The sequence below is a fragment of the Aphis gossypii genome, chromosome 1 (genome assembly GCF_020184175.1).
Source record: "Aphis gossypii isolate Hap1 chromosome 1, ASM2018417v2, whole genome shotgun sequence".
NCBI lineage: Eukaryota > Metazoa > Arthropoda > Insecta > Hemiptera > Aphididae > Aphis > Aphis gossypii.
In genome coordinates this window covers 35,929,874-35,957,317 of record NC_065530.1, presented here as the reverse complement: position 1 = coordinate 35,957,317, position 27,444 = coordinate 35,929,874, and the positions used below count along the sequence as shown (strand labels likewise).

The 27,444-nt window shown below is 28.7% G+C and overlaps 2 protein-coding genes across 3 annotated transcripts in view; one reads left to right on the top strand and one right to left on the bottom strand.

The window, feature by feature from the left end:
* Nucleotides 1-27,444, bottom strand: part of LOC114126862 (uncharacterized) — a 261,745-nt gene that overhangs the window by 228,816 nt on the left and 5,485 nt on the right. The window lies entirely within an intron of this gene.
* LOC114121598 (protein 5NUC-like) lies at nucleotides 13,881-25,487 on the top strand. Of its 2 annotated transcripts, XM_050197115.1 has the most exons (9): nucleotides 13,881-14,376; nucleotides 19,268-19,471; nucleotides 21,711-21,912; nucleotides 22,575-22,775; nucleotides 23,629-23,792; nucleotides 23,869-23,983; nucleotides 24,080-24,235; nucleotides 24,466-24,663; nucleotides 24,760-25,487. In XM_050197115.1, the coding sequence occupies exons 1-9, from the start codon at nucleotides 14,029-14,031 to the stop codon at nucleotides 24,987-24,989; spliced, it is 1,818 nt and encodes a 605-aa protein (XP_050053072.1). In that variant the 5' UTR covers nucleotides 13,881-14,028; the 3' UTR covers nucleotides 24,990-25,487. The 2 variants fall into 2 exon arrangements, with proteins under 2 accessions (XP_050053072.1, XP_050053073.1); XM_050197116.1 differs by lacking the exons at nucleotides 24,466-24,663; nucleotides 24,760-25,487 and adding an exon at nucleotides 24,317-24,463.

Genomic DNA, 27,444 nt, shown 5'->3' with positions numbered 1-27,444 from the left:
ACGTCCTGAAAACCTGCCGTCATCAATCACGTGTTTTAAACATCGACATAATTCTCTCTTGGCGATAGACAGAGAGAAAATATTCCTACCATCTGATCGGGGCGCACCATCTGTCCTTCTCTAAGGATTTTTTTTCACTCTCCTTTTCTTTTCCGGTTTTTTTTTCTTTCGCCATTTTTCGTTCGTTCGACACGTCGTCCCCGTTGCACGTATAAATAATAATTGCGTCCTATGCACACACCCGATTTTGAAAAACCAATTATCACAAAAGTAATAATATACCTATATATAAACTCGCCTATCGTGGTGGTGATCAGCTGCTGTAAGTCTGAAGCTCATCCTACATTGTAGCAGCAAACTAATTAATTTACAATTTACCTACTACACGTAATGCGTTTATTTAAACCATCAATCCTCCTCGCCTATAAAATGATCGATGTTTTAATCCATCACCCGTCATCGTCTTTTTTATATTAGCCTAGATTTTACTAATTCTTACGACGATGTACAATCATAATATTATCATCGTCGTTATATAATAATATAATAATTTTTAAAGGGCGAAAAACGCACATTCACGAAACCGTGTAGGGCCCATATTTTGACTTTAGTCGCCCTCGAACACGCGTATAAAAAACAGCAAAACTAATACGATATTTTTTTGTGTATAGAAAAAAGTTTAATTCGAAAACCATTATTGATATATCAATAACATACATATTTTTGATTTGAACGATTTCGGAAAACATTATGACGATCGAGTTAAACCTTATTTTTCTTTCTTTCTTTTTGTATTCAGTGAAAATGCGAGGTCTCGGGCTGATTATTGAGATTGGCAATAATTACAACTCGAGGCCGTTTCTCTCGCTCCCAAAATTTGACTCCGACAATGGGTGCGTAATCGCACACAACGAGGTGGTGTAGGTATTATACAACTGTTGACTTACGCACACACGCCCGTTAAAATAATAATAATAATACGAATCCTGGCACGTGTGTGTATCGTACGAACCTCGCGGGGTAAATGGGTGTGTGCGTGCTCTACGATGAACATTCTCTACCCGCGTACGTAATTAAAAACTATACCTACTATAATATTATACTCCGGCGGTTTTTGCTCACCGTCGCTGTATTATTAGTCTGTATAATATACTAATAATATAAATGTAGGTAGGTGGATTATACGTGGAAACAATACTACAGCGTCGTGCACACACGCGTAATGCGCAAAACAACGAGTAATAATAATTCCGCCACCGCGTCGTACCAGATTTCGAATTGGCTCTGGAACGGGAAAATTCTCTTACTGCGCGATAACGCGAAATTAATACCCACCACCCACCGCCTTATTTACTGTTATCATTATTATTATTATTATTATTATTATTATCATCATCATCGTTAATATCGCGATACTCCTGCCTACTACAACACATGCACAACCTCACTATGTGGTAGTCGCACATGCGGTTTTCTGAGCAGATTTTCCAGGCGATTTTCATTTTCAGAGAATGCCATTATATCATATTATCATATACTATATAATATTATATTGATATGATCATTATTATAAATCATCGCTGATTACTACAAAGCCACGACTAAAAAAATGTTTAGAGTTAATTGTTTTGGTCTCTCTGAATACGTATTTTTTTACGATCGTATATATACCTTTTGATATACTTTTTAAGCTTATTGCATCGAAACATTTTGATGAGTACCAGATAATAATTAATTCTTAAAAATCTAAATTAATCTATTATAAAACATGATTTACAACCGTCTAGTAATACATTAAGCATAAACATATTAATTATTAATTTATTTTTATTATTTTTTAATTATTTAATAAAGTATTGTTTATTTTAATATTTTAACACAACCTATAATATAACGAATAACATAATATTAAACTGAGTATCAACAAACCATAATATCGTTTCGTCTCTCAGTATTCTTAAAAATATAGTTACATAGTAAATTTAATTGGAAATGATTTTATTTTGAAGAATTTATAAAAAAAAATAAAAATGCTTATTAATAGCACAAGTTTTCTTATATGTTTTTCATTCATGATATTTTGATTAAAACTACCTTTTTTATTTTTAAATTACAATGTAAGTGCAGCACTGCAGCAATATGTAGGTACCTACCTATTGTTATATTTCAATAATGTACACGCGTTGCTCCAGTCGAATATAAAATTGATACGTTTCGATATCGTACACGTTTCCTTCAGCGGCAATGATGACGCACGTTATCGAGTTGCAGTATTTGTAAAATGTTTGCAAGAAAATATTTAACCTCGTATAAAATATATATTTACTTAATCCGAACAGCCGCAAAGGGTGTCTGTATATTGTATTAATCAATAGGATAAATGAAATATAAAATAACTTTATATGACGTTAAATGAGGTCAAAACTACGTGTTGAGCACGGCCTTTAGATTTGGTGAGTGATAAAATGTTTGTTTTAGTTGATTTATAATGCTATTATCAAATACCGTGCGCATTCAAACGAAGATAAATAAATTAGAGTTGGCGAGAGAAGGTGTATTTTGTTTTCGGATAAATTGCCACTACATATACCTAAATTATACATGTAAGTGTAGGTACAGCAGTTATACTTGATTATCCAATGCTGTTAATTAATTAAATTAGACCGACGAAATATAATAAAATCAAGTGTCTGTGAATATAAATAAAACGTAGTTACTGCCTGGACGATACGTTTACCTTTTTTTCTTTTTTTTTTAATTTCATCCCGAGACTATATACCAAATAAAGCATACGGAAAAAAACTCTTTTTTATTGATTAACAATTTATTGCCTAAAAAATGTACAATATTTGAAGTATCCAAAACCTTAGTGTTAAATAACATACATATACATACTTTTAGAATTTTTATTATTATTATTTTTATATACACTTTTATAATATATTACGTAAAATGTATTTTGTATTTTTATAGCTCTCTACATTTTATATTTACATTTGAACAGTATATTTATATTAACAGCAATCATTTTCCCAGTTTGTTTATAATATTAAAACAAACATGTAGCTATATTAAATTCATAATGACTGATTGTAGTCAAAACTGATTTCATAACGATGCCATTAAGTTTTAATGACGTTCATATGGTATACCTCTAATTATTTCGGAAGGATATAGTTACAAATTTGAAATTTAATATCAATCAAACATCGTTAATTATTTACTAAATTTATTTAGGTAGGTACCGGAAATTAGAGATTTTATCCTTAACAACTATTTCTAACTCTAAATCAATCGTTATTCGTTAATATTAAAAACACAATTGAATAATTATGAAACTGTACATATAATCATTGAATGTAACTTTAACAATACTATATTTATATGATTATTGCTTTTAATAATTTTACATTTTTCAAATATAAATATATTTTTAATTAATTCCATTGATGGAACTGCATGACGTGCAAGGAAAATGTAAAATTTACATTTAAACAATTTTGTTTGATCGTAATATTAGATATTCTGAAATATAAATTACAGGAACATTGTTGTATTAAAATAAACATATTATGCGTTTTTACTTATAACGAAAAATTACCTAAACGTACATATAATCATTTTAATTTATGAGAATTTACGTATTAAAACGTTTTAATTAAAAATAAATATATTTTATTTTCTATATGTATTTGTGTATACATTTTCATGCCTATCTTGTATTGATAGATTTGAAATAATCTCCTCTCATAAGTCATAATTTATTTCAATTTTAATAATTATTAGATTATTATTTTTTTTAACCATATTCGTTTAAATATAATATTTTTTTTTTTTTTGCTTTAAAAATATACATTTCATATAGATATATTAAACAAAATATGTTGTACAATTTGTTAGATACTGCAGATGATAGTCCAATGTTAACCATGGTTATTAGATATTTATTTTTTTATAGGATTTTTTAAAGTAAGTACGAAATAATCCTATATAATATATAATTTTATTTATTTATTATTTTAGTTTTACTTTATGGTTTTTTTTTCAGTCTAAAACTATACATTAAACCTTGAAAATGAAATTACATTTGTAAATCCCATATTAAATTGTTAATTTATTATTTGTGTAATTTTTTTAAAAGCCTTTTTATTTGTATTTTCAAAAAAATTAAAAATTTAACTATCAGTTAAATATAATATTACCTATACAATAATAATAAAATTTCAAGAACAATACAAATCATAATCATATACGTATTTTTATTCATTGCCAAACATTTTAATAATTTCAATAATTTAGAATATTATAATTTATAAGTTTACCTCCAATATACTAAGAATTATATGAAGATAATAAAGTATTCGCATGGATTTGCTTCCGGTTACATTAAAAAGGCAATTATTATTTGAATGCACGTATTTGTCGGATGTAAACGTTAATGATTGCACGACTTAAGAATTTTATATTTGTAGTCGGAGGTCAGAATTTTTTCTATGAGTTTGGTAATGATAAGTTGCTGTCCAAACGGAAAGCATAGTATTAATAAGTTTCTTACGCGTTCGTCGGTAATAATTTAATTTTGCGGTTAACGGTTGACAATAGATACCGGAACAAGAACAATAGTTAATATTTTACACGGGAAAAAACGCAGGTAAATTTTGTAGAGTTACGTCATCCACTCTGCCGGTTTGGGATTAAATTATAATTATACGCTTAATCTATTATACATAATAAAACATATATATTATATGTATGTACACAAATATATTTTCGAATGTGTATAAAATATATTTAAATATCCTTAATGCATATTGTATCGATACAATGGTAATATTAATTGTAGCGGATAAAACGATTTTACAAATTATAATCGTATTAATTAAAAGATTTGTATTCTCAGAATATTTCAATTCATAAAAAGTTATATGTATATTTTATACCCCATTTGAAATTAATTTATGCGATCGTAAATCGTATAATAATAAAATTAGTCTCAAACTCCCAATGGAATTAATTCAATTATAATATTCAATCAGATATTTCTTTTAAAATAATAGACCTTTAATATTTGTAATACTTTAAACTCGCTAAAACGGACTCCAAGTTGGTATTAAAAAAAAAAAAAATCAGTTTATCCGAGTAAAAATTAGACGTATATATCTATGTGTAATGGAATTATAAAAGAAAAGCATATAACAGCTTTGAGTTAAAAGAAAATCATGTTACACAGAGCGAATAGCGTCGCAAAGGATAAAATCACTTTCATAACTTTACTAATCTCTTGTGCACTCTAGGTAGGAAATTGGAAGTCAGAAGTTTAAATTACTGAGAGTGGTGTTTTTTTTATGGTTAATGCTAGAGTGTGGGACGACGTTGCTTCTGAAATGTATTCTTACCACCATGGACTCTTCTTGGGTTGAAAAGAGGCCCTTTACATTTCACTCAATATCGTTCCCTTTAAACTCAATAGATGATGTTATATTTGTATATATCAAATTACGTTAATTGTCCTGTTTACAGTTATATTCATATAGGTAAGTATAAAATACAAATGTAGGTATTATATTTTTTTTAATAAACTAATTCGAAATAATTAGGTTACAGGTTTGTTAAACATAAAAGTAAAAAATATATTGTTGCCTATTACTTCGGCTTATATTTTACTTATACTTACATATATTTTGTCTTTATACAGTTTTCAAAAAAAGTAAACATAGAATATCATTAAGAATGCTGTGCAATTCTGCAATCAGTATATTACTATTAATTAGGATATCTTATGCTTAGGTATTTATTGTAATACTTTAGTATTAACCTAACCCTGTTATGTTATATGTGTATAAATAGTTTTAGGTACGTGTTGTTGAAAAGTATAACATGATATGAAAACGTTATTAGAGTTATCTAACTATTATATTATGTTGATGTATAATAAATTATAATACAATAAATAAAGAAACCTCTAAATAACGGACACTCTCGGTCACCGTAACTTTGTGTCTTTGAAATTTATTTAGAAGTGTAGATACGCTCTTCAGAATGGAATTTAATTTTCAAAATAATTCGGAGAAATTTATAAATATGTATTACATTTATATAATATGTAGTATGTATATTTTTATTATTTTAACACAAATATTATTATTTGAAATATTAAGATATTATAATGTATGTAAAAAATTATCAAAATTTAAATAAAATAATTAACATTTATAAAAAAAAAAAAACAGTTAATTTTAATTGTTTAAAATCAACAATAGGTATGTTTACGAATATGTTCGTATGTAATGGAAACAAAAACACAACTAAATACGAGTAGGATGACTTCACAGAACACAAACTGTTGAAAAATGGCATGAAAAATATGTTTTCATCGATGAAACATGATGGACGGATAAGATAAACTATAATTTACTGTACCTACATAGTATAATAATGTATAGTAGTAAGATTAGATTAGATAAATAGATAAATATTTATTAAAGCATTCTACAATTATTCTACGTTTACGATAAAAATTGTCAAAATCAAAAATTAAAGTGCCGTATAAGTGTCTAGTATTTTCCTATAAAAAAGTGATGAAAATGTCACCTTTCCCATAAAAATTTTCACTATTCGGAGGTATCCGTTAAGAGAGGTTTCGCTTTATAAGTATTATCTGATCTTGGGTCTCTATGAAATATTGAAAATATATCTGAACAATAAGCATCCAAAAACTATTTCATTATTTTACTAAAATAAACAAAATAGGTATTAAGGATATTTTCATTTATATGTTCTAACTAGGTATATCAACAACTTGTCAGCACGTCAAAACATGTTAAAATATTTTTTTCTTTCTATAATGTAAACAGCTTTGTTCACCAGTGCAAATTGATACCAAAATTAAGTATTAATGAAATTTTCTTAATTTTATAATTAGTTAGTTATATATTTACTCATATAGTTATTATCGATTAGAATGTATAAATATCCATAATACAAACAATTAATGCTACACAATTAGTTATCAAGAGTTTATAATTGACGCATCGACGATTGTTTGACAAACGAACACTATTTTTTTCCCAAAATTACAGCAATTATATTTATTTTTACCACCAGTGTTAGTATTTATTTTTATGTTTTACATGCATAGAAAATATAAATAGTGACTTAGTTATTTTAACACAAAGTTCATTAAAATAATTGTGTAATTTCATAATACATAACTTTAAATATAGAATTTTCAAGCACATGAATAAAATTACTAAAGTCGTATACGTTTATAAGTATAATATTAGTTTGAAATATACATTAAGAACAATATAGATAATTATATAATTATATTTTGTTATTTTTAATTTCAATTAAAATACAATGGTTTACTACCGTATCAAAAGTTTTAAGACTTAAAATATGATTGTATTAATCAATTAGGTTTGACATTGTATAAAATAAAGCAATTTATGTGAAATAAGTGACGAAGTACGAGTCTAAATATCATCAATTAATCGGAACCTCTTTAGTTTAGAAACTTCGGACACATGATTGTACTATCTGTACCTATATTAGATATATTATACGTAGGCATATTATTTAGTTTTTTTTTTTTGGTTAGTCTGCAGTATGCTAATATTTTCATTTATCAAGACTGATGACTTTAGGATTAAAAAACAATAAAATTAATATTAAATAACTTATAGTTTATTATAGTTAACATCGTGAATTACAAGAAGTGTATACAACGAATTTAGCGATTCATCTTCAGTATTTCTTTTCGATATAAGTTAAGTTTTAAATGTATGTTTTCATAATAGAAATTATTGAAACATAATATAGTAGGTATACCAGGGTCCGCGATAACTACCTGCCATCACTTTAAAATTGATAGTGTGTTTCGTTTTTCAATGCTACAGGTATTTGTGTATGTATAAAATTCTTCATTAAAAATGATTTATATGCACAAGATACGTTTTACAAATTATACACTTATATTTTATACAACGCTCATAAAAACCTAACAGAGTCATAATACAGGTAGTTTTTCAAATAATATTTAAAAAAAAAATGACGACCATGACGCCCCATATCACCTACATGGCTACATAGCTACACATATTAAATACATAATGTGTCTATAAATATATTATATTATATTAAACATAATAGTATATATATATATATGTGTATGTGTGTATAATGTATATATTATGATAACGTAATAAGATACTTATTATTATATTAAACGCGATAGAATGATGATTTTATACACCTCACGGCTTATACTAAAGGTTATTTCGACCGTTGTGTTTTCATTAAAAAAGAGAGCCATCCGCGAAACTCGTGTTATTACGACGGTGGCTGAGAAGAGGTCGATATCCGTTTTGTCCGTACCTCTTAAACGGGTAAAAGGGCGTAAGTCGCCGACGCCATATAGTTTGAGTGTTTCACATCAAATACTCCGAGAAAACTTGAAATAAAACGCAACCGAGCGTATAAACTGAACGACGACGAGATGTTAGGAAGTCCGGTTATGCACTGCACAATAACGGTTACCGTTGAATTATATGGCGTTTGACAATAAAATAAAATGGAAAAAATTTACGGTAGGTACGGTTAGATGTATACACTCTTTCAGACTTTGAAATGTGAAATAATAATATAAAAATAAATAAAAAATATGAAAAAAAACGCAAACGCACGCTTACACTTTCTTAAAAAAAATACGAGTACATATACTTCCACGCAGAGACCGTTTGCTGTTAAGTTTTTTTTTTTTTATTATTATTATACATAACAAAATTTGACGACGCTTTTGTTGTGCCTATTGTACACTCGTATATCCACACTATTCTATTTTATATAGCTTTACGATAGTGTGAAATTTATTTTATTTTCAATGAGTACAGTTGTTTTTCGTGACAGATAACATAACAAATTGGATAATATTTTGGTAGAAATCGAACAGTTGGTCAATGAGAATACCTATTGTTAACCTAGCTGTTATTTATGTTGCATACTTGCATAATAAGTACCTATGCAATTCATAGCTGGTATAAGTAAAAAAAAATCTTTAATAATAATTATTACATTCATCTTAATATTACGTACGATAATTCATATAATTAATATAAAGTTACGATTAAAATTTAACCGTATATCATAGTATAATACAGTAATACCTAAATACAATATTAAGTATATATAGGTAAAATAATATAATAAGACGAATAATATTATTTGACGTTCAAATTATTAATGAACTATTATTTCACGTGAGAAAATTTAATTTGTTATTGCATTATAAAACTAATAATAATGTAACAAAATAATTTGATAATCAAATGCAATATTAAAATTATCCATTAAATTATAATTTTAATAAGAATATAATATTCAATATATAATATAATATAATAATAATATTCTCATTTATTAATATTATAGTTAGCAGATTGTTTGGCATTCAAACGACCGTCAATTAATTTTATATCGTAAAACAAATTATTTTACGATTGTTAATCCCCAAGTACTAATATGATAATTAATATGGTACTTTAAAAAATATATTAAAATGTAATTTTAAGTATAATTTGTATTATCGTATTATTATTAAATAATAATCTATTGTTATATTTATAATACACAGATTATTATAAGTTTACTACTGGCGTTCGCTTAATAATTGCGTTTTATAATACATGAAATAGTATTTTGTTTTATTGTTGTTATAAACATTTGGGCTATGGTTTTTAAGATTTTTTTAAACATCGTGATTATTTTATTATTATATAATAGTATATTGTAAGATTAAGAGTTACCTATTCGAACATCGAATATATTTTAAATATGTTTAGATTTGTAATAAATAGTGCTAACGTGTTGTAGGAGTTGTATATTTTTCTTAAACTAGTAATTTTATTGATAAAAACAAAAATTATAATTTTTTTAGAAAAAAACTATACCTAATGTATTATGTTTATATTTATATTTTTTAAATATCCGTTTTTATTTTATATTAAGTACATTATTTAACATATTTACTTTATTTCTTAAGATTTGTGTAAAGTACCGAAAAGCCGATTTGTAAAAATGTTATGTTTCCTTAATGTTGGTATCGATTTAGGTATGATTTAATATTCTGCTTAACAGATCAGTTTTCCATCATATTTCATTAAAACGGTTGTCGTAACTTATAATCAATTATATTGAATATAATGTCACAACAGTAAATATAGGCATGTAATTAATAAAAAATAAATATAATATTATTTTGAATATTATTAATAGTTAATAGGTATTGTTTTCTGTTAAAAAAAAAAAAAAAAAAAAAATTAAAAGAATGTTTGAAATTTGTATCTCCTATATTTTCTAAGCCCTAGTCAGGAACATAATATAAATCATCATAATAGTTGTCAACAGATTTGTAATCGAGAACTATTATAATAATATAAAAAAATTACTAATCACACATAAATATAAATTACTGTTGAAGGAGATAATAAATACGTATTATTAGTATCAAACGTTCTTATTTATACCTAAAAGATATGAGTTTGATAAATAGAAATTATTTATAGAAGTTATCTTTATTAAATAATTGTTGAAAATTATCTCTCAGATAAAAATATTCAGTATGTTATAATGACTTTCTTTTCTAACTGTTTTAATACATTTATGACAAATAAAATCGACGATATTATTAAATAGTGTTTTTATTAAAATGTAATTAGCATAATTTTGAATTAAAATTATCAATTTATAAGTATAGAATAAAGGTATGCATAGAATTAATAGTTTGATAATTTATACGAGTATAAAGAAGACGGTTCCTTCTGTTTCACGTTACTATTTTTATGAAGATTTTATCGACTTACACAATATATAAATTGTCAACAATTTAAACTCCCGAAATATTTGAACGTCCTTTAATTATTGTTTGATTTTTTATTGTTCATCAATAATGATGCAGGCAGCAATTTCTATTTTTATCAATATATTATGTTACATAATATTTGGCATTTTTCCTGTAATATTATATTATTTAATATTGTGCTTTGTAATAAAATACTTAACAAGCTGTGACATATTAAACAGAACATTTAAAACAATTTCATCGGTACTTAATTCATGATCATTACAAGTAACTTTCAAATGTAAATAATTTAACGGGGAGAAGTAATTAAGTCTAACTTTTAGTATAATTCAGTTTACGGTACTTTATAAGCCTTTTTAATTGTATTGAATAACGCAAGTCACAAAGATGAATTAAATATTAATCTTTATTTTTTTTTCAATTATCATGTTTAATATTCTAATTGATAATTATTTATTAAATGCCAGATGGTTTATGTGGCAAAGGTCACCGACTCCTTTAAAGTTTTGTTCATGATATTACGTTACATTACGTTATTTAAACTGTATGAACTCATATAACTTGAAAATGAGGTACATATTTAAGCTTATGTAGACACCATGTGTACACCAAATTAAATGAAAATAATTTTATGAATATATTGTAATAATCGTTATACAGTTCAAAAAACCTTAAACATATAAATATTTTATTAACTATATTTTTAGTATAATAGGACTTATAGCCACGAAATATACTGTGTATTAAGTATTCAAGGCTCATAACGAGTTCCCAATCAATAATATCATTATTTATTATTAATAACAATTAAAAATAAATATTTTTGGATTATTATAATAGTATTATACAGAAATACCGTTCATCAAAATTACCAACTAATTAAATATTAAAATATTAAATACCTACATATTATTATACTAGGATGATAAAATTGAAAAACCCCACACTCGTTATACATGTATGACTGGCACACTAAATTATATAATATTAAAATATATGCGTGATAGAAAAATAATAATATTTAGTATAACCGTTTAAAAAATAAAATTATTATAATTATATATATTTACATAATATCATAATATCAGTGAATCTGACATTTTGACACTATAAAATAGTATTACGTTGGTATGTAATGCCGCACATCATTCTATTCGATTGCAAAAAAAGAAACAAAAAAGGGGTACAAAGTACAAATCAGATACACTATCTAATTAATTATGCTGAAACGATGTCGTCAAAAGCTGAATTGACATTTTTCAAAACAATACGATTAATCCAGCATTGCAACGATAATAATGGATCAGTAAGTCGTGGAAGCAAGTATTACAACATGACAGATGTTCGTCATCGTCGTCATATCACATGATTTCTTTGAATTTGATGATCAAATGTATTTAATTACAACAAATCTGATACATTTATCAAAAACAAATTACATATGTATTCAATGCGTTCGTGGTCGGTGTCATAGTTTTTGAGTGTTGTAGACATGAATGAGAACAGCGTAAGCAGTGGCTATAATATGAACATCGAAACGTTCCGGTGGAAGTTATAATTTATATTTTTATGACATTATTATTCGCAATATTATCGTGGGTTGCGCGAAATTTTTATATCGTTTATATACCTGTCCAGATGTCGTCATCGTTGATTGGCATAGCGTGCGGGCCCGATCAAAACATTTGGTTTTAAGTACAAGTCATTTAGAATGTGTATAATACACTACACGCCCGTAGAACGGGCTACGGTATAACGACGTGCAATTCTGAGCGAGTCAAATGGTCTCAGGAGACGCATAAACAGAGCGTTTGCATCGGCAAAGAGTCGAGGGAAATACGTTTAGCATAATGTGAAATAAACGGAAATAAAAAAACTTCGTCAATGTCGTCGTATAATAAACGACTGAACGTTGAAAGGACAAATATAGGTGTTAAACAACAAAACATATTATTATAATAACAATATTGTCAAAATAAATGTAAGAGAATATTGATCTAATTAACGATATCCATCGATTCATCTAAGACATAAAAAAAAAACACGTCACGATTCCACTACTTCCGTTTACATGTTATTTCTGCGACAGGAAACACAGTTATTTTTATAGTGCATAATAGCTTAATTATAATTCAATAGTTTTGTATTACCATACGGACGATTCGATCGAGTCGACGCAGATTCCGCGTCATTCGATCATCAACTAGCGTCGGGGTACCAAGGACGAAAGCACTTAATTGGACATGATTAACCGAGGAAAGATCAAGTCGAAAATCAAAGACCGTTCCGTAAAACTATTGAATTCGACTTGAACGTGAATTATAATCGAGCACACGTTTTGCGATTATGATAAATACATAATATTTTAATTATTATTATAATAAGCAGACACTATATTCAGTGGTGATGATGTTATATCGATTCAAAGTGTCTGTGCATTATAATATCGTCTATAGATAACCGTAGGGAGATTGATTTTCGACAACGTTATCTTATATCGCGGCAAATACACTTATTTTATACTTTAAACGTCGTTTTTTTTGTTTTCAAAAACCTAACCTAAATACGAACTCGGTATATTTTTTATGGCCCGCATGTGTTATACAAATGTTATAGTCTGCGTGGTTTCGACGAGGGCGATGATGATGATTTGTTAGGTCGTCGTCGACGAGCTCGTCACTAAACCACAATATTATGTTATTATGATAACAACGCGTTACGACTCGCGATATTCGACTGCTTCGTGTCCTGTATATACGACATTACGAGAGCGTACCTTATAAACACAATATTGTCATAGCGCCCCGACCGTTCGGCGTTATTATTTTAACGCCACTGAGAGGAAGTTGCGGGCGGGGGTGGAGGGGCGTTTCGCGTGGGACGGGAAATAGAACGCGCGTTCGATAAGCTATACAGTGACGACGCGACGGGTGGGGGCGTGTGTGGTGATCGGGAAGGGGGTCCGTCTCCGGACGGCGAGCCGAAATCCTGCCGCGATATCGTCGTCCGTCGGTTGCGCGCACACGACGCGACGAACGTTGCATACAGACCCGATAACGCGACGACCGCGCTACGTGTAAACTCACATCAATCCCGTCCGCCGCCGACACGCGACATTATCGTTTTTTTTTTTTTTTCGTGTTTTCCGAGTTTAGCCGCACTACGGAGAAATGCACGGCTTCCGGTTCCGGACGGCGGTGTTGTTCCTGTCGCTGCTGTCCGCGGCGGCCGCCCGCTACCGGTTGCTCGTGTTGCACACCAACGACATGCACTCGCGGTTCGACCAGGTCGACCGGTCGATCGGCGAGTGCGTCGGGTCCTTCCGGCCGTGTTACGGCGGTTTCGCCAGGCTGAAGACGGCCGTCGACCGGGAACGCCGCCGCACCACCGACGCCGGTCCCGTCGACGGCGCGCTGTTCCTCAACGCCGGCGACACGTTCCAGGGCACGGTCTACTACTCGTTCCTCAAGTGGCGGGCCGTCGAGCGCATGGTCCGGACGCTCGGCATCGACGTCATGGTGAGTGGCGACCCACCCTGCACGGGGCCGGGCGATCTTCGCCCACCTGTTCCTCTTTTCGCGTACGGAGACGACGTTTTTCCACCACAGGGTCGCGGACGCGGTAGGTTAGTGGGGCGTAGAGCGGCTTAGGTTAGGTAATAGGTAATTGTTATTTGGAAATTAGTTTTTAAATATCTCTCTCTTTCTCTCGTTATAGACTATGCGAGGGTAGGGTATTTCGATTTTCGGACCGGGCGGGAAAGATCGAGCAAACGCAAAAAAAAAAACACGAATGGAACATGTTTTACTGGCATCCGCATCGGGACCGAGAGCGATAACGCTGGCAGTGGCCAACCTCTAGTTCAGTGTCGCGAGAAGGTGGACAGAGAGTCATGGCGTCATAGTAGGTCCTATATTATAGATTATACGACTGTAGCGGTGGAAACCGTTTTGGTTCAGAGACGAGTGTTAAGTCCGACGTCTTGGAAAAGGGAAATTCGATGACTTAAATGCGTTTACGTCGGTAATGCTCAATAGCGTTTTTCGTTTTCACGCGTTATGCACTCAATACTGAGTGTATTTTTAGTCCAATCCGGTAAAACTTTACGACGATTTAGAGATTTGTCCGTTTCCTTTATACTTGACAAATCGGGTGTACGAGTGTGGTTTTTATCAATTTTGGTGCATTTATTACGTATACCAGTGCATCGTATATTTTGTTTTTTTTTTATTGCCATCAATTCCAATGGCGTTATAAAATTAGTCATTAGATAAAATGTTCTAGTCGTGATTGCCATTTTTTGAATATTGTTAGTGTTTTAGTTGATTCTTACACGTATTTACTGGTTTTAGATAGCGTGTAGAAACGATCCTGAACAAAACGAATGTAAACAAGTTTTGTTATTGGTTTTTAATTTAAGTTTCGATAATAATTGTTTAATTTCGGTTGTCTCAGCGTATTCGACAGAAAAGTTATGACTAATACACGTTTTTTACGATTTACTATTTGCCTAGCACTGGTTTCAAATAGGAATTCAAATTTCGTAATTTTTGATTTTGGAAAGTTCAGTAATCGTTTAGACATTATTATTTTATTATATTTTTCCTCGGTATCTGCAGTAAAAGCTTCAAATTCAGGTGATAACTAGCTGTGAAAGTTCTGCAAATACACCTTCCGTTTTACAGTTTTTTACGTTTCCCTGTATAATCAATGTCCATAAAAATTATCATGTAATCGCTGGTATTTAAATATTCTCAATTTTCACATCCACGAATGATGACAACAAACGACGAATTCCGATCACGACAAGTATTAACGACAAGTACACATTATGCATCGCTGTTGAGTGTGTTAAATATAATATTATATGTTAAGGGCCTTATAATATTTTAATACCTATATGGCTGTATAGAAACGCAAGTCAACGCGATTTTTCACTCGTTGTTCTCTCGTGCTGGTCTTTTTTCTCATACACACAGATTTCGAGTATACTGCTCTACGTGTCCGTTTATAACAATAGCATTATAATAATATATGTGTACTGGTCATATGAATAGCAAAGATGTGTGGTATAATATTTCTTATCAAAAATACCTAAAAAAACTCGACGAATTATTGTTGAAGGTAAATTTTTAAAATAATATTGTAGACAAACGAGGAACTCAAGACGTTAAAAACGTATGTTTTATATACGTTTTATGGTACTAAACAGACTTCAATTAAAGCAATTAACATTTTAAGAGATAGGTACAATAAAATAGTTCACTATATTATATATTTTTTAAATATAATTCTATCAACATTTTAATTCATCATAGTTGCTTATAAATCCCATAAAATCGACAAAATGAATTTAGAATTTATTACTTTAAGTACCTACTTATATTATAATAACAATTATTGGTTATTTGTATTTTATTTATGATGCTATATCATAATATATTAATATACCTAATATAATACTGTTTAATAATGGTTATTTACCATTATTTCGATTTGTTACATACACATACGAATACAATAAGTACAATATTGGTAGATAAGCGATGAAAAATAAATTGAAAACCAAAACAAAACGTTTTTGTAAACTAAATTAAAACTTGATCTTATCTGACGTTGGCGATGATGTTATTAATATTTGTTTTACCCCTGTATCTCTCCTCTGTATTTCCTTTACTCGAGGAATGATAGATATAAAACGTAATATTATGTACAGTACGCCTATGTGTATATTGGACGTAATTTTAATTTATAATATAACTAGGAACTCATTTTATATTCGAGAGCAATAACTTTGTCTCTCTCAAAAACCTTGATAATTTAGATTAAGGTCGTTTTAAATTTAAATATATGTCATTTTATGAATAAATTGTTTTTTTTTTCGTTTTACTTAAATCGGTTTAGAGTTTATACTCGAAACAGTATAACCACCCAGCTATTTAAAGCGTTTAGTAAATGCAAATTAAAAATTGCAAACAAAATAAACATTATTCATCATGTCTCAAACTCGGCCTTAGCAGGGTTATAAAGCGATTATCCCGTTGGAATTAAAGAATAATATAATTTAGTGTCAACTGAAACACTATTTTTTATACATAATTTCGTCGAGGAAAATACAGTCTTAGTAAATGTAGATTGTAGGTATATATATATAGCTCACTTTTAAATAAGTTAAATATTCATAACGAACAACTTGATGGAATTTAACACTATTTGTTCAAAACTTGAAGTTTTTGTTTAATTTTTTTTTTACTTTCTAGATAAATAAAATACTATCAAAAAAAAAAAAATTCTAAGAAATTAAAATTAAAATTACTGAAAATGTTTGATTACAACCTAATTATAAAAATGAAATAAAAAACAAAGACCAAGAGATTAAAATAAACCAAAATATAATAACTATTTAAATGAACATTTTCTGATTCTGATATTATATAGTAAATAGAAAGTAGTTTGTCCGATAAAATAATATAGTAGGCCAGACATTTACATTGTATTATTTGATTCAATATCTATACTGGAAATTGAGGAAAAATTCGATTACAAGTATTTATCATATTTATCGTCCTAAATATATAGTTTGTAATATATTCACGTTTTTTTCCGCATTCAAAAAATGATATTTACCATTTTATAAAATACAAATACAAACATTATCATTAAATTCTAGTTTAATATAATATGATTTAAACACATCAAAAATAAATTACGTTTTAAAATATATTTAGACGGTGATATCTGAATGTTTTTCTTAATAAAAATTAACAAATAAATAATAATACCTAATATTTCTCTCGCTTCTCAAAAATAGGTGCCTATACGGAACACGTGCAACTTCTCACTATTCATATCATTGTTATCACTATATTTAAATTTAATAAGTTTAAATTATTACCTACTGTTTAATTTAATAAAATATTAATTGAATTCTTACAGTCTTACACTATAATAAATATTGTTTTCAACATAAAAATATGCTTGAGTAGTATGAGAGTGTTACTTTTTATAATCGATTTCGTTATCTATATTATTATTTTATTTGATAGGATATAATTTATGAACGTATAAACGATGACGTTGTATTTTCACTTTGTTCTATTATCAAATCTATTACAGTTGTATAATTATGACTTCATGTGTATATTACAGCATTGATACCTAGTAATAATAATTGGTGTCGATATAAATCATAATAAAAAATATACATACAATGTTGATTGAAGTGCGTTTTAATATTTAAGCTTTAAAATAATATTAAAGTTGATCGTTGATCGTTGATCTGCGTAGAATACAACTACATTGAACCAAAATGGATAAAGCAGAGTCGATCAAAGTAGTCTAGCAAATTTTCTCATGGGTAATTTCCGCAATGGATATGCGTAAACTACATTATTGTCTATTGGAACTTGGGTTCTTATTTGTGTTATTTTAAAAGGCGCCCGTGTTTCGATAATCTATGTATACTAAGTATACGTATACAAGTTTGGTTGGCTAAACCTAACCAAACTAAGATAGAAGTAATTCTAGTAATTATTTTAACAGTCTTAAAAAATAATTACTAGGTATTAAATAAACTAAGATTTAATGTAATTAAGAACAATTATTAAAAAAAATATATATGTATATACTTTTTACTATTATTATCGTTATCTTAATTCTAAATGTTTACTTTTTTGAACGAAATCATTAATTCAAAAATTATTAAAATTAATATCATAGCCGGAGAAAAATATTTTTCTGAAGATTTATATTAATTACATTAATTTGTATGAGTATATTTTAAATAATCATAAACGTGAACAATTTTGATCAGAGGGGCAGTTGACTAATTTTTTGTGGGGCGTTCTCATGTGCCATTATGATCTTCAAATTGTGTAAAAACAAACATAATATTCATTCTTCTAATTTTCTAAATGATTCTATTTATGAATCGCTATCACAATACTTATGTTAAAATTAGCACCATATCTACAATTGATAGAACTCGTAGTTAGTTAACACGTGAAACACAATACAGTGTGTTGTAGACTTGTAGTTTAGTCATTACTCGTTAAAATGTTATTTGATATTTAGAAACGAAAACGTTTGTCTCGAGTAATTCAGTACGTTAAACCTTAAATTCTTCAGTCTAACACGTGTCAAATAGTATAATTGTATATTATGTTTATTATATTAAACTATGTAATACGACTAGAACAAAATCATTATTATTAAGTTGCAACATAGGTGTTAAGAATGTTTGTATTAAATTGTGTACACAACTCAAGCGTTTTTGAAGACTGTGCGAAAACAATATCAAAATAAATGTATTATCATTCTTAATAAGTCTTAATGGTTAATGGACAACATATAATTATTATTAATTAATTATTAATATTGTACATAATACTTTATACGCTTATGTTTCAGTCTTTGGGGAATCACGAATTTGACGACGGCGTGGAAGACATTGCACACTTCATACGAAACATAAACGTACCTGTAGTTGCTAGTAATCTCGATTTAACCTACGAACCATCATTGGTTAATGAGCCGAATTTGATGAAATCTAAAGTTTTGGTGGTGAACGGTCGCAAAATCGGAATTATCGGGTACTTGACACCGGAGACAGAAGTGAGTAGTGCACGTTATATTATTATATAACATTATGACTCTTATACGTGTAATTTTGCAAACATATATAATATATTTACACACCATAAGGTAATAGGACGATACCTCTAATCACTAACAGTTATAATTTTTTTAGTAAACTCACGTGATAGTTAAAAATAAAATGTTTAAATAAATAATTCGAAAGCATAGTAATACAATAATAACAATACGGATAGGTAGACGGGAAAAGAAATCTGACGCTCAGACCAGTCGCAGCAAGCTTATTGGCTCCGGTTAGGTTAAGGTAAAGTACCTATTAAATGCGTAGTTATATATTATTATTATTATTATTACAATCGTATAAAATTACAACTGTGAGACTTTTGTAAAATATATACCGTGTGAAATTAATTAATAACTCTTAAAGACTGTAGAGAACAAAAACGGTACGCTAAAATAGAATATATTTCAATTGTCACCCCGTTAAAGGAAAACGTAAAATAATTTTAATTAAAATAATATTCTCGTTGTGTTTAAACTATTATTATTATTACGTCAACGTTTTTGAAAACATCATTAAAATACTGGAAACGGTGAGACAATACGGTTGCGTTGACGATATTAACACTATGCAGTTCGCGACGAAAATATTACAGAACATTAGAACTGCAATAAGTAATAATATTAACAATAATACACAACGATATTGTTACTGTAGGCATTGGACGGTTTCGATGCTGTAGAGAAATACGTTTTGCCGAACAACAATTATTATTTTGTTGTAACACTTGTGTTTAACCACGACAAATAGTAATCGATATAATACGACTCAGGTAACTCAGACTCGATGACGGTCGTCGTCTCGCCGGGCCGGCTGTTGCGGTGGTGTGTTGAGGCCGTCGACCAGACCGGTTGACCGGCAATCGCGACCGCGACACAACAAGATAATAATATTATTATAAATTATTTAATCGTAAATAATATTGCATACGCATAATATAATATGTGTGAGGTAAATAAGCTTGTCTGGGCGACTTTTGTCGGTGGGAAAGTAATGTGCGCAGTGTCTGCACTCTGCAGTGGTTTGACATTTACAAAAAAGTGGGGACTTAATTGACCGCTCTGCTGCACTGTCTCGTCATTGAGTAAGCCGCTATAATGTTTTTTTTAAATCTAAATTCAACGATAAGTCATTGGACGCGAAATAAAACGATTCTGAACGAAAACCGTAAGCCTATACCGTAACTAGTAAACTATACGGTTAGTCGAGCTAAATTTTTCCGAAAACATTGGATTATTTGGATTTATAGTATTGTCATTAATATCTAATTGATATAAAAGTAAATTTTTACAACGCGTTATTTGTTATTAACTCTAGAAATTAATACAGACTAACCGTAGAACAGTGCGAATAAATTTATGGTATAAATAGCCAATACCATAAAATGAGTTTAAGGAATGCCATTATGACATCTTTAAAAAAATATAATTGTAATATATTATGTAAACGTTTCAAATTAACTATAATAAAATAACTAAGTAGTTATTCTTCGTCTTAGTAAAAATTTAAGCTTAAAATGTCTATAGAAAACTTTGTTTATATTATACATTTTTTACTTTTTTAGTTCAAGTTTGAAATACTTATGAAAGACCTTGAATTAAATGTACAATTCCTAACTGGCATACAAATTGGACATTTTATAAATTATTAACAATAAAATAGACAACAGTTTGAAAATATTCTTGAATTTTGTTAAAATTTTAACTACAATAATCGGATAAAAAAAGAAAGAAACAGTGCCTTTATTATATCTTTAATATTTTATTATTGATAACAAAACTTATGATGACGAATCTTCTTTTAAATTTTCAAAATTGTTAAAAAAATTGTTTATTAACAATTATTATAGAAAAAAAAAATTAAGGTTTAAAATATCTATACACTTCTTAAAAAAAGTCAAACTATACTCGAAACTCAGAATCTAAAAAATATAATAATTAATAAAACCATAATATTGTTTTGTACTGTGATGAATATTTTAAACACGTTTTACGCCCCCTATAAATAAAAATAAAACATTTATATCAGTTTATATATTGATGTTATACTCGTTGCGTTTAAATTCATTCGCATGCGGAGTGCATAATTGAATAATATTCTGTTCGAAAACAGCAAGTGATCGGACATTAAAAATTAACTAACATAAAAATTCCCATCCCGATAAAACGTACATTCAGTTTTCGTATATTTTTCAAGGTTCTATCACAAGTAGGCAATGTGAAAATATTACCAGAAGTCCCGTCGGTTACGGCCGAAGCGAAACGTCTTAAAAGCGACGGGGTAGATATTCTCATAGCGTTGGGACATTCTGGTTTCGAAATGGATAAGCAGATAGCCAGAGACGTCGAGGACATCGATTTGGTGATTGGTGGACATTCGAATACGTTTCTGTATACAGGTGATTACATTATTTATCGTCGTAATATATTTTTAATTTATACAGCATATTAATTAAGATAAAGTAGCCTCAATTCTAAATGTAGTGTAGAGTTTTTTCTTAGAACAACTTCATATTTATCTAAAAACAAGTCTAAAAACCGTATATATGTATATATTTAGAAAGTTGCAGCTGTATTTTATATCTACGAATATTGTTCGTATTTATTTAAAATTCACTGATTAAAAGCTATATCTTTTTTAATATTATCAATAAAATTATCATTTTCGAATTTTGTGAATAATTGATTTAGTAAAAAAAAAAAAAAAATGTATCCTTTTTTGATTTTTTATGAACTATGGTAAATAGAGGTAGGTATATTATATTCCATTAATAAAATCTATATTAAAATATTTGCATTGTATTAAATAAGTTCAAGTTCCATTATGCTTAAATTTCCGGGTAACGAATATACTGTATATTATATTATTACGAAATATTTAGTAATTACTAGTATTGCTTAAGTGTACAACCACACCATACTTTATTTAAAATTGTATATTATAAATTATAATGAAGTGTGTACTTAAGGTTGTCTAACACAGATTAGGTTAGGGTGTTATAAAGTTGAAGATAATTATAGTAATATATGTAACAATAAACGTAATTTTTATCTTTCGAAGGAAAACCACCGGATATCGAAATACCTGTTGGCTCTTATCCTTTTTGGGTGGAACAACCAAAGACCAACAGGAAGGTACCAGTCGTTCAGGCATATACCGCCACCAAATACTTGGGAGAATTGTGGCTAGAATTCGACAAAGACGGTGAAGTTGTCAAATGTCATGGAAATCCGATTTTATTGGATTCTCGTATCGAGCAAGGTATAATCCCACTATCTTATAACGTTATATATACAATAGTATATATAACGTTATAAAGATAAATTTGAACATTAAAATAATGCTACACCCGCATATGGTATTTTTTTCTGTCTTACAAACGTACAAATATAGCAAATTTGCTTTCAGTAGAACCGATTTTTTGTTGTTGACTTAAATATTAGAGCGATATTTTGATTTTTATCAAATAATAAGTACGTATACTAACTAAAATATAAAAATGCTCATAACGTGTTAAAAAAATAAATTACTATATATACATATTAGCATCTTCTTTTGTGATTTAACGAGGTTTAGGTTTAACGATATGAAAATGAAGTTAGAACTAAAACATGATTGTATATATTTTTTAAAAACATTTCAATCTACCCTATATTACTTGATGAATAAAAATTTTAAATATTAAAAATATTTATTGAACTTCATATTTCGAATAAAACTTTTTTGGACATTGTGGAGAGTTAGTGAAGAAATTTTGTTTTACACCAAAAGCTTTCTAAATAATTTATTATATAAAAAAGTATACAGTGATAGAATTTGCATGTTGAAACTTAGGAACTACCTAGCGATTTAACGGAATAAATTTGTGTTCATACTTTTAACGACTTAAAAAAACGGTAGGTACCTGACCTACAGCCAATACAACTATTATAGTGCCCCGTTTAAACTAAAAACAAATACCACTCAATAACCTTTGTTCATTTTTAAGTCGAATTTTTATTTCAGAACTATAATTACCAATGACTAAATAATGAAAAATTTGTTCAACATTGACCATCATGGTTATATAGAACAACGATAAGGAAATCATTTGTATTTATAATAATTGTTATAGATCTCGAAGTATTGAACGAAGTTCAGATAATGAAAAGAGCTGTCGATAATAAAACTCAAGAAGTGATCGGTTCAACAAGTGTATTCTTAGAGGGTGTTAATGAATACTGTAGGTTTAGAGAATGCAACCTGGGTAGTTTCATAATGGACTCTTTCGTAGATTATGTGAGTAATAAAAAATATTTAAATAAAAAAAGTAAAAATAATAACAAAAAATTAAAACGGGTCATGATGCATACAGAATGTTCGAAAAAATATTAAATCGTTTGACTTGGCCAAATATTGGACTGATGCACCGATATCGATAATGCAAGCTGGAGGAATACGGAGAAACATCAATAATATAAATAGAAGGGGTAAGCTATACAATTTGGGAACAAAATAGAAGTAACTTGACACGTAATAGGTTTTATATGAGTATATCGTATATGTGTGCGTTTTGTGTATTGAAGGTAACATCACTTTTGGCGATTTACTGTCAACGCTGCCGTTTCAGAATGATGTGGGTAAAATTACGACTAAGGGTTCAGACATTTGGGCAGCTTTCGAACACTCTGTTCAACGATACAGCACAACGGTGGCCAACGGTGAATTTCTACAAGTTTCAGGTAAACGAATTAAACTGATGTAAAAAACTTAATAAATCATATTCATGGATAATATTGTTTTCTATTTTATAACGCATACAGTTGGACAATGCGACCGGTTTGTGATAATATTAAGATCACACAGTGACGATTTTTTTGTAATCAAATAAAAAATTGTGTATTTCCAATAAAATACATTTTACTTCCGAGTATTCTAATCACGTTAACACACGTTTGGTATCATCCAACAGGATTAAAAGTCGTAATAGATTTGGGTCGGCCTGCTGGTGAGCGCGTAAAATCCATCCACGCTAGGTGTGGAAATTGCGTCGTTCCCGTTTACGAGAAATTGGATTTAAACGCCAATTACACGATAATTATGAGTAGATATCTGGCAGATGGCGGGGACGGTTTCTCATTCAAAAAATTGGGGAAATATCAGAGTTTTGGTGAGTGTGACACAAAATACTATCACAGAAAATATATTTCATTATTATTTTATTACCATTATTAAGTATTTCGTACACGTGTGTTTATAAAATCAGCGACAACGGATATAAACATCATGGAAGAAGAGATCCACGCGAGGTCACCGATATGGCAGGAAGTCGGTGGTCAACGGATAGTGCTGCTAAACATAGGAGAGTTGAACAAAACACTGACGACTAGCAGTGGTAGACAACGCGTCTCGACACCCTTGTCGAACTTGACATTATTACTGTTGACGGTCGCGGTCACGTTGTGTTTTACAGACCAACTTGTTATAATTTATTAATACGGTTTTTATAGCGATCACGTTACAGTGTCGTGTAAAATTTGCTCATGATAAATTTTATATTTTGTGATAATATGTTTTTACCTTTTAAGTATTAAGAATTAATAACGATGACGACATAGTCGTATTCGATAATACTTTTCTTTTACGGAAGCTCGAAAATTAAAACGAATTAAGTGCCAACATTATAATAAAGTTGGTCTGACTCGTATACACTACTATTACGTATATAATAATATATTATAAACGCACAATATAATATGTGTATAACATATTTTATGTAAAACACTATGGATATTATTTAATTATAATATGTGTGTATAGTGTTTTATGGAAAATAAATCGATAAAACGTGTGTGAAGAGTGGATAAAAAATTTCATACTTAAAGTGTGAACTATACGAGAGTACATGTATATAACGATAAAACTCACGTGAATTTGCGTTATGTAAAATGTACTATAGTTTATGATATTAAATAAAATTTTAATAATGTTTTTTTTACGGTTTTTTTTTTATATATATATACACGACACACGTGTTAATAAATTATTTAATAAACTACCTTTTACTCACACGACTGAGTTGATATACATCTCTAGCAACTAAAATATTTATCCATGCATATTGCATAGCGTAAAACCAAATCATAAGATAAATCGTAGATAATAGATCGATTTCTATTAAATGTTTATTTTTGAATTTAGTATAATAATATTATTAATGACGATTAATATTAGGCGCATAATATGATTATAGCCATCACAAAAATCAGATTATATATGATCATTTTTTTTTCGTATATAACTCATCATAACATTACATTATATTATTTTATAGTGTTTTTAGTGTTTGTATGCCATTTCGCATCTTTTGCATTTTAAACTTTCATTGATTATTGTATAAAAGTATGTTTGTAGTAATACACTAATACCGTGATAAAAACATTTTTTTTTCTCACAAAATATTATGTTCAGATGAGCAGATGACGTCATCATCACAAAGACCATAAATTACGTGTGTCGGCGATACGGGAAGTTTATACCGGGTGGGAATACCTTTAATACAGTCAATTTTCTAGTCTAGTGCACACGCGACGATAGAATACAAAATGTATAAATTGAGAATCGAGATGGATGATGTTCAACAGTTGACACGTGCCATGCAGGTTTTCACAATAACGATCTAAATCTAAAACTCTCGGAAATGAAATCGAAAATTCAAAATTGATATATACCTACATTGACTACATTATATAGATACACTCGTCTACTTAAACGATGACGGTATTATACGAGAGCATATATTATGATAGCCAGAAACGTTTAATATTGAATAAGCTCACAAATTCTCACTGTTGGGACGAATTTAAAATAACAATTTTTTTTTTAATCGTCATACAAAATCATCAATCCGATTATTCCTATTTTTAACACAACAATGATAATGTTCAAAACCCTAGGTCGTGGTTGTGGCATGTGATGAATATTATGAGTGTTATTATTAATATGAGGAGTTAAACTAAAGTTTCTATTTAATATTCCCTCGGGAGTGTATAATCTTATACGTTTGCTATTGTATGTTGTTATTTCCATCGCCGTTTCAAGTCTGATAAAGTGATAAAGTGATAATAATAATAATAATAATAATAATAATAATAATAATCGTAATAATAATAATAATAATAATAATAATAATAATAATAAAAATAATAACAATAATAATAATAATGATATTAATTATAAATAACAATCATAATAGTAATAGTCAATAGTAATAGTAATAACAATAATAATAATAGTCAATACTAGTAATAATAATAACAATAATAATAATAGTCACTAGTAGTAATAATAATAACATTAATCCACTTGTATACATCTGTAACACGCTATAGTTTATAAATATTTGATCAAGTTTTAGACGAATTACTGTGTAAGCATACTTTACGTGAGTGAAAATGGTATTTTTTATACATCGAAAAAGAATATGGAAATGTAACTGTTCGTGCTTAAAATAACTGTAGGTACATGGTTTTTATGAAAAATTGAATTAATAAAATAAAATTGGTTTCTTTAAGTTAAAATTAAATACAAATAAAGTAGACAAGTATACACTGATGTGAATAGATCTAATTTTAAGTGCGCGATGTAATAATGTACAAAATGGTTTTTAACCGTATTATAAACTGCCACTATTTGTTTGAGTTAAGAGTAAAGAAAAAAATGAACTGTAAGCAATAAAACGTTTATTTCAGTTTATTTAAAATTCATGAAATAGGTACCAAAGTAATAAAAAATATAATATGGTGCTATATTATGATAACTCTAGGTATTGATTATATAATTCATACTATTCATATAAAATAATTTAATCATAATAAAAACGGGGATGCAAGGCAAGCCGTATAAGAAGATAATATGATGACCAATAAAATACCGTGACATTTATTAATGG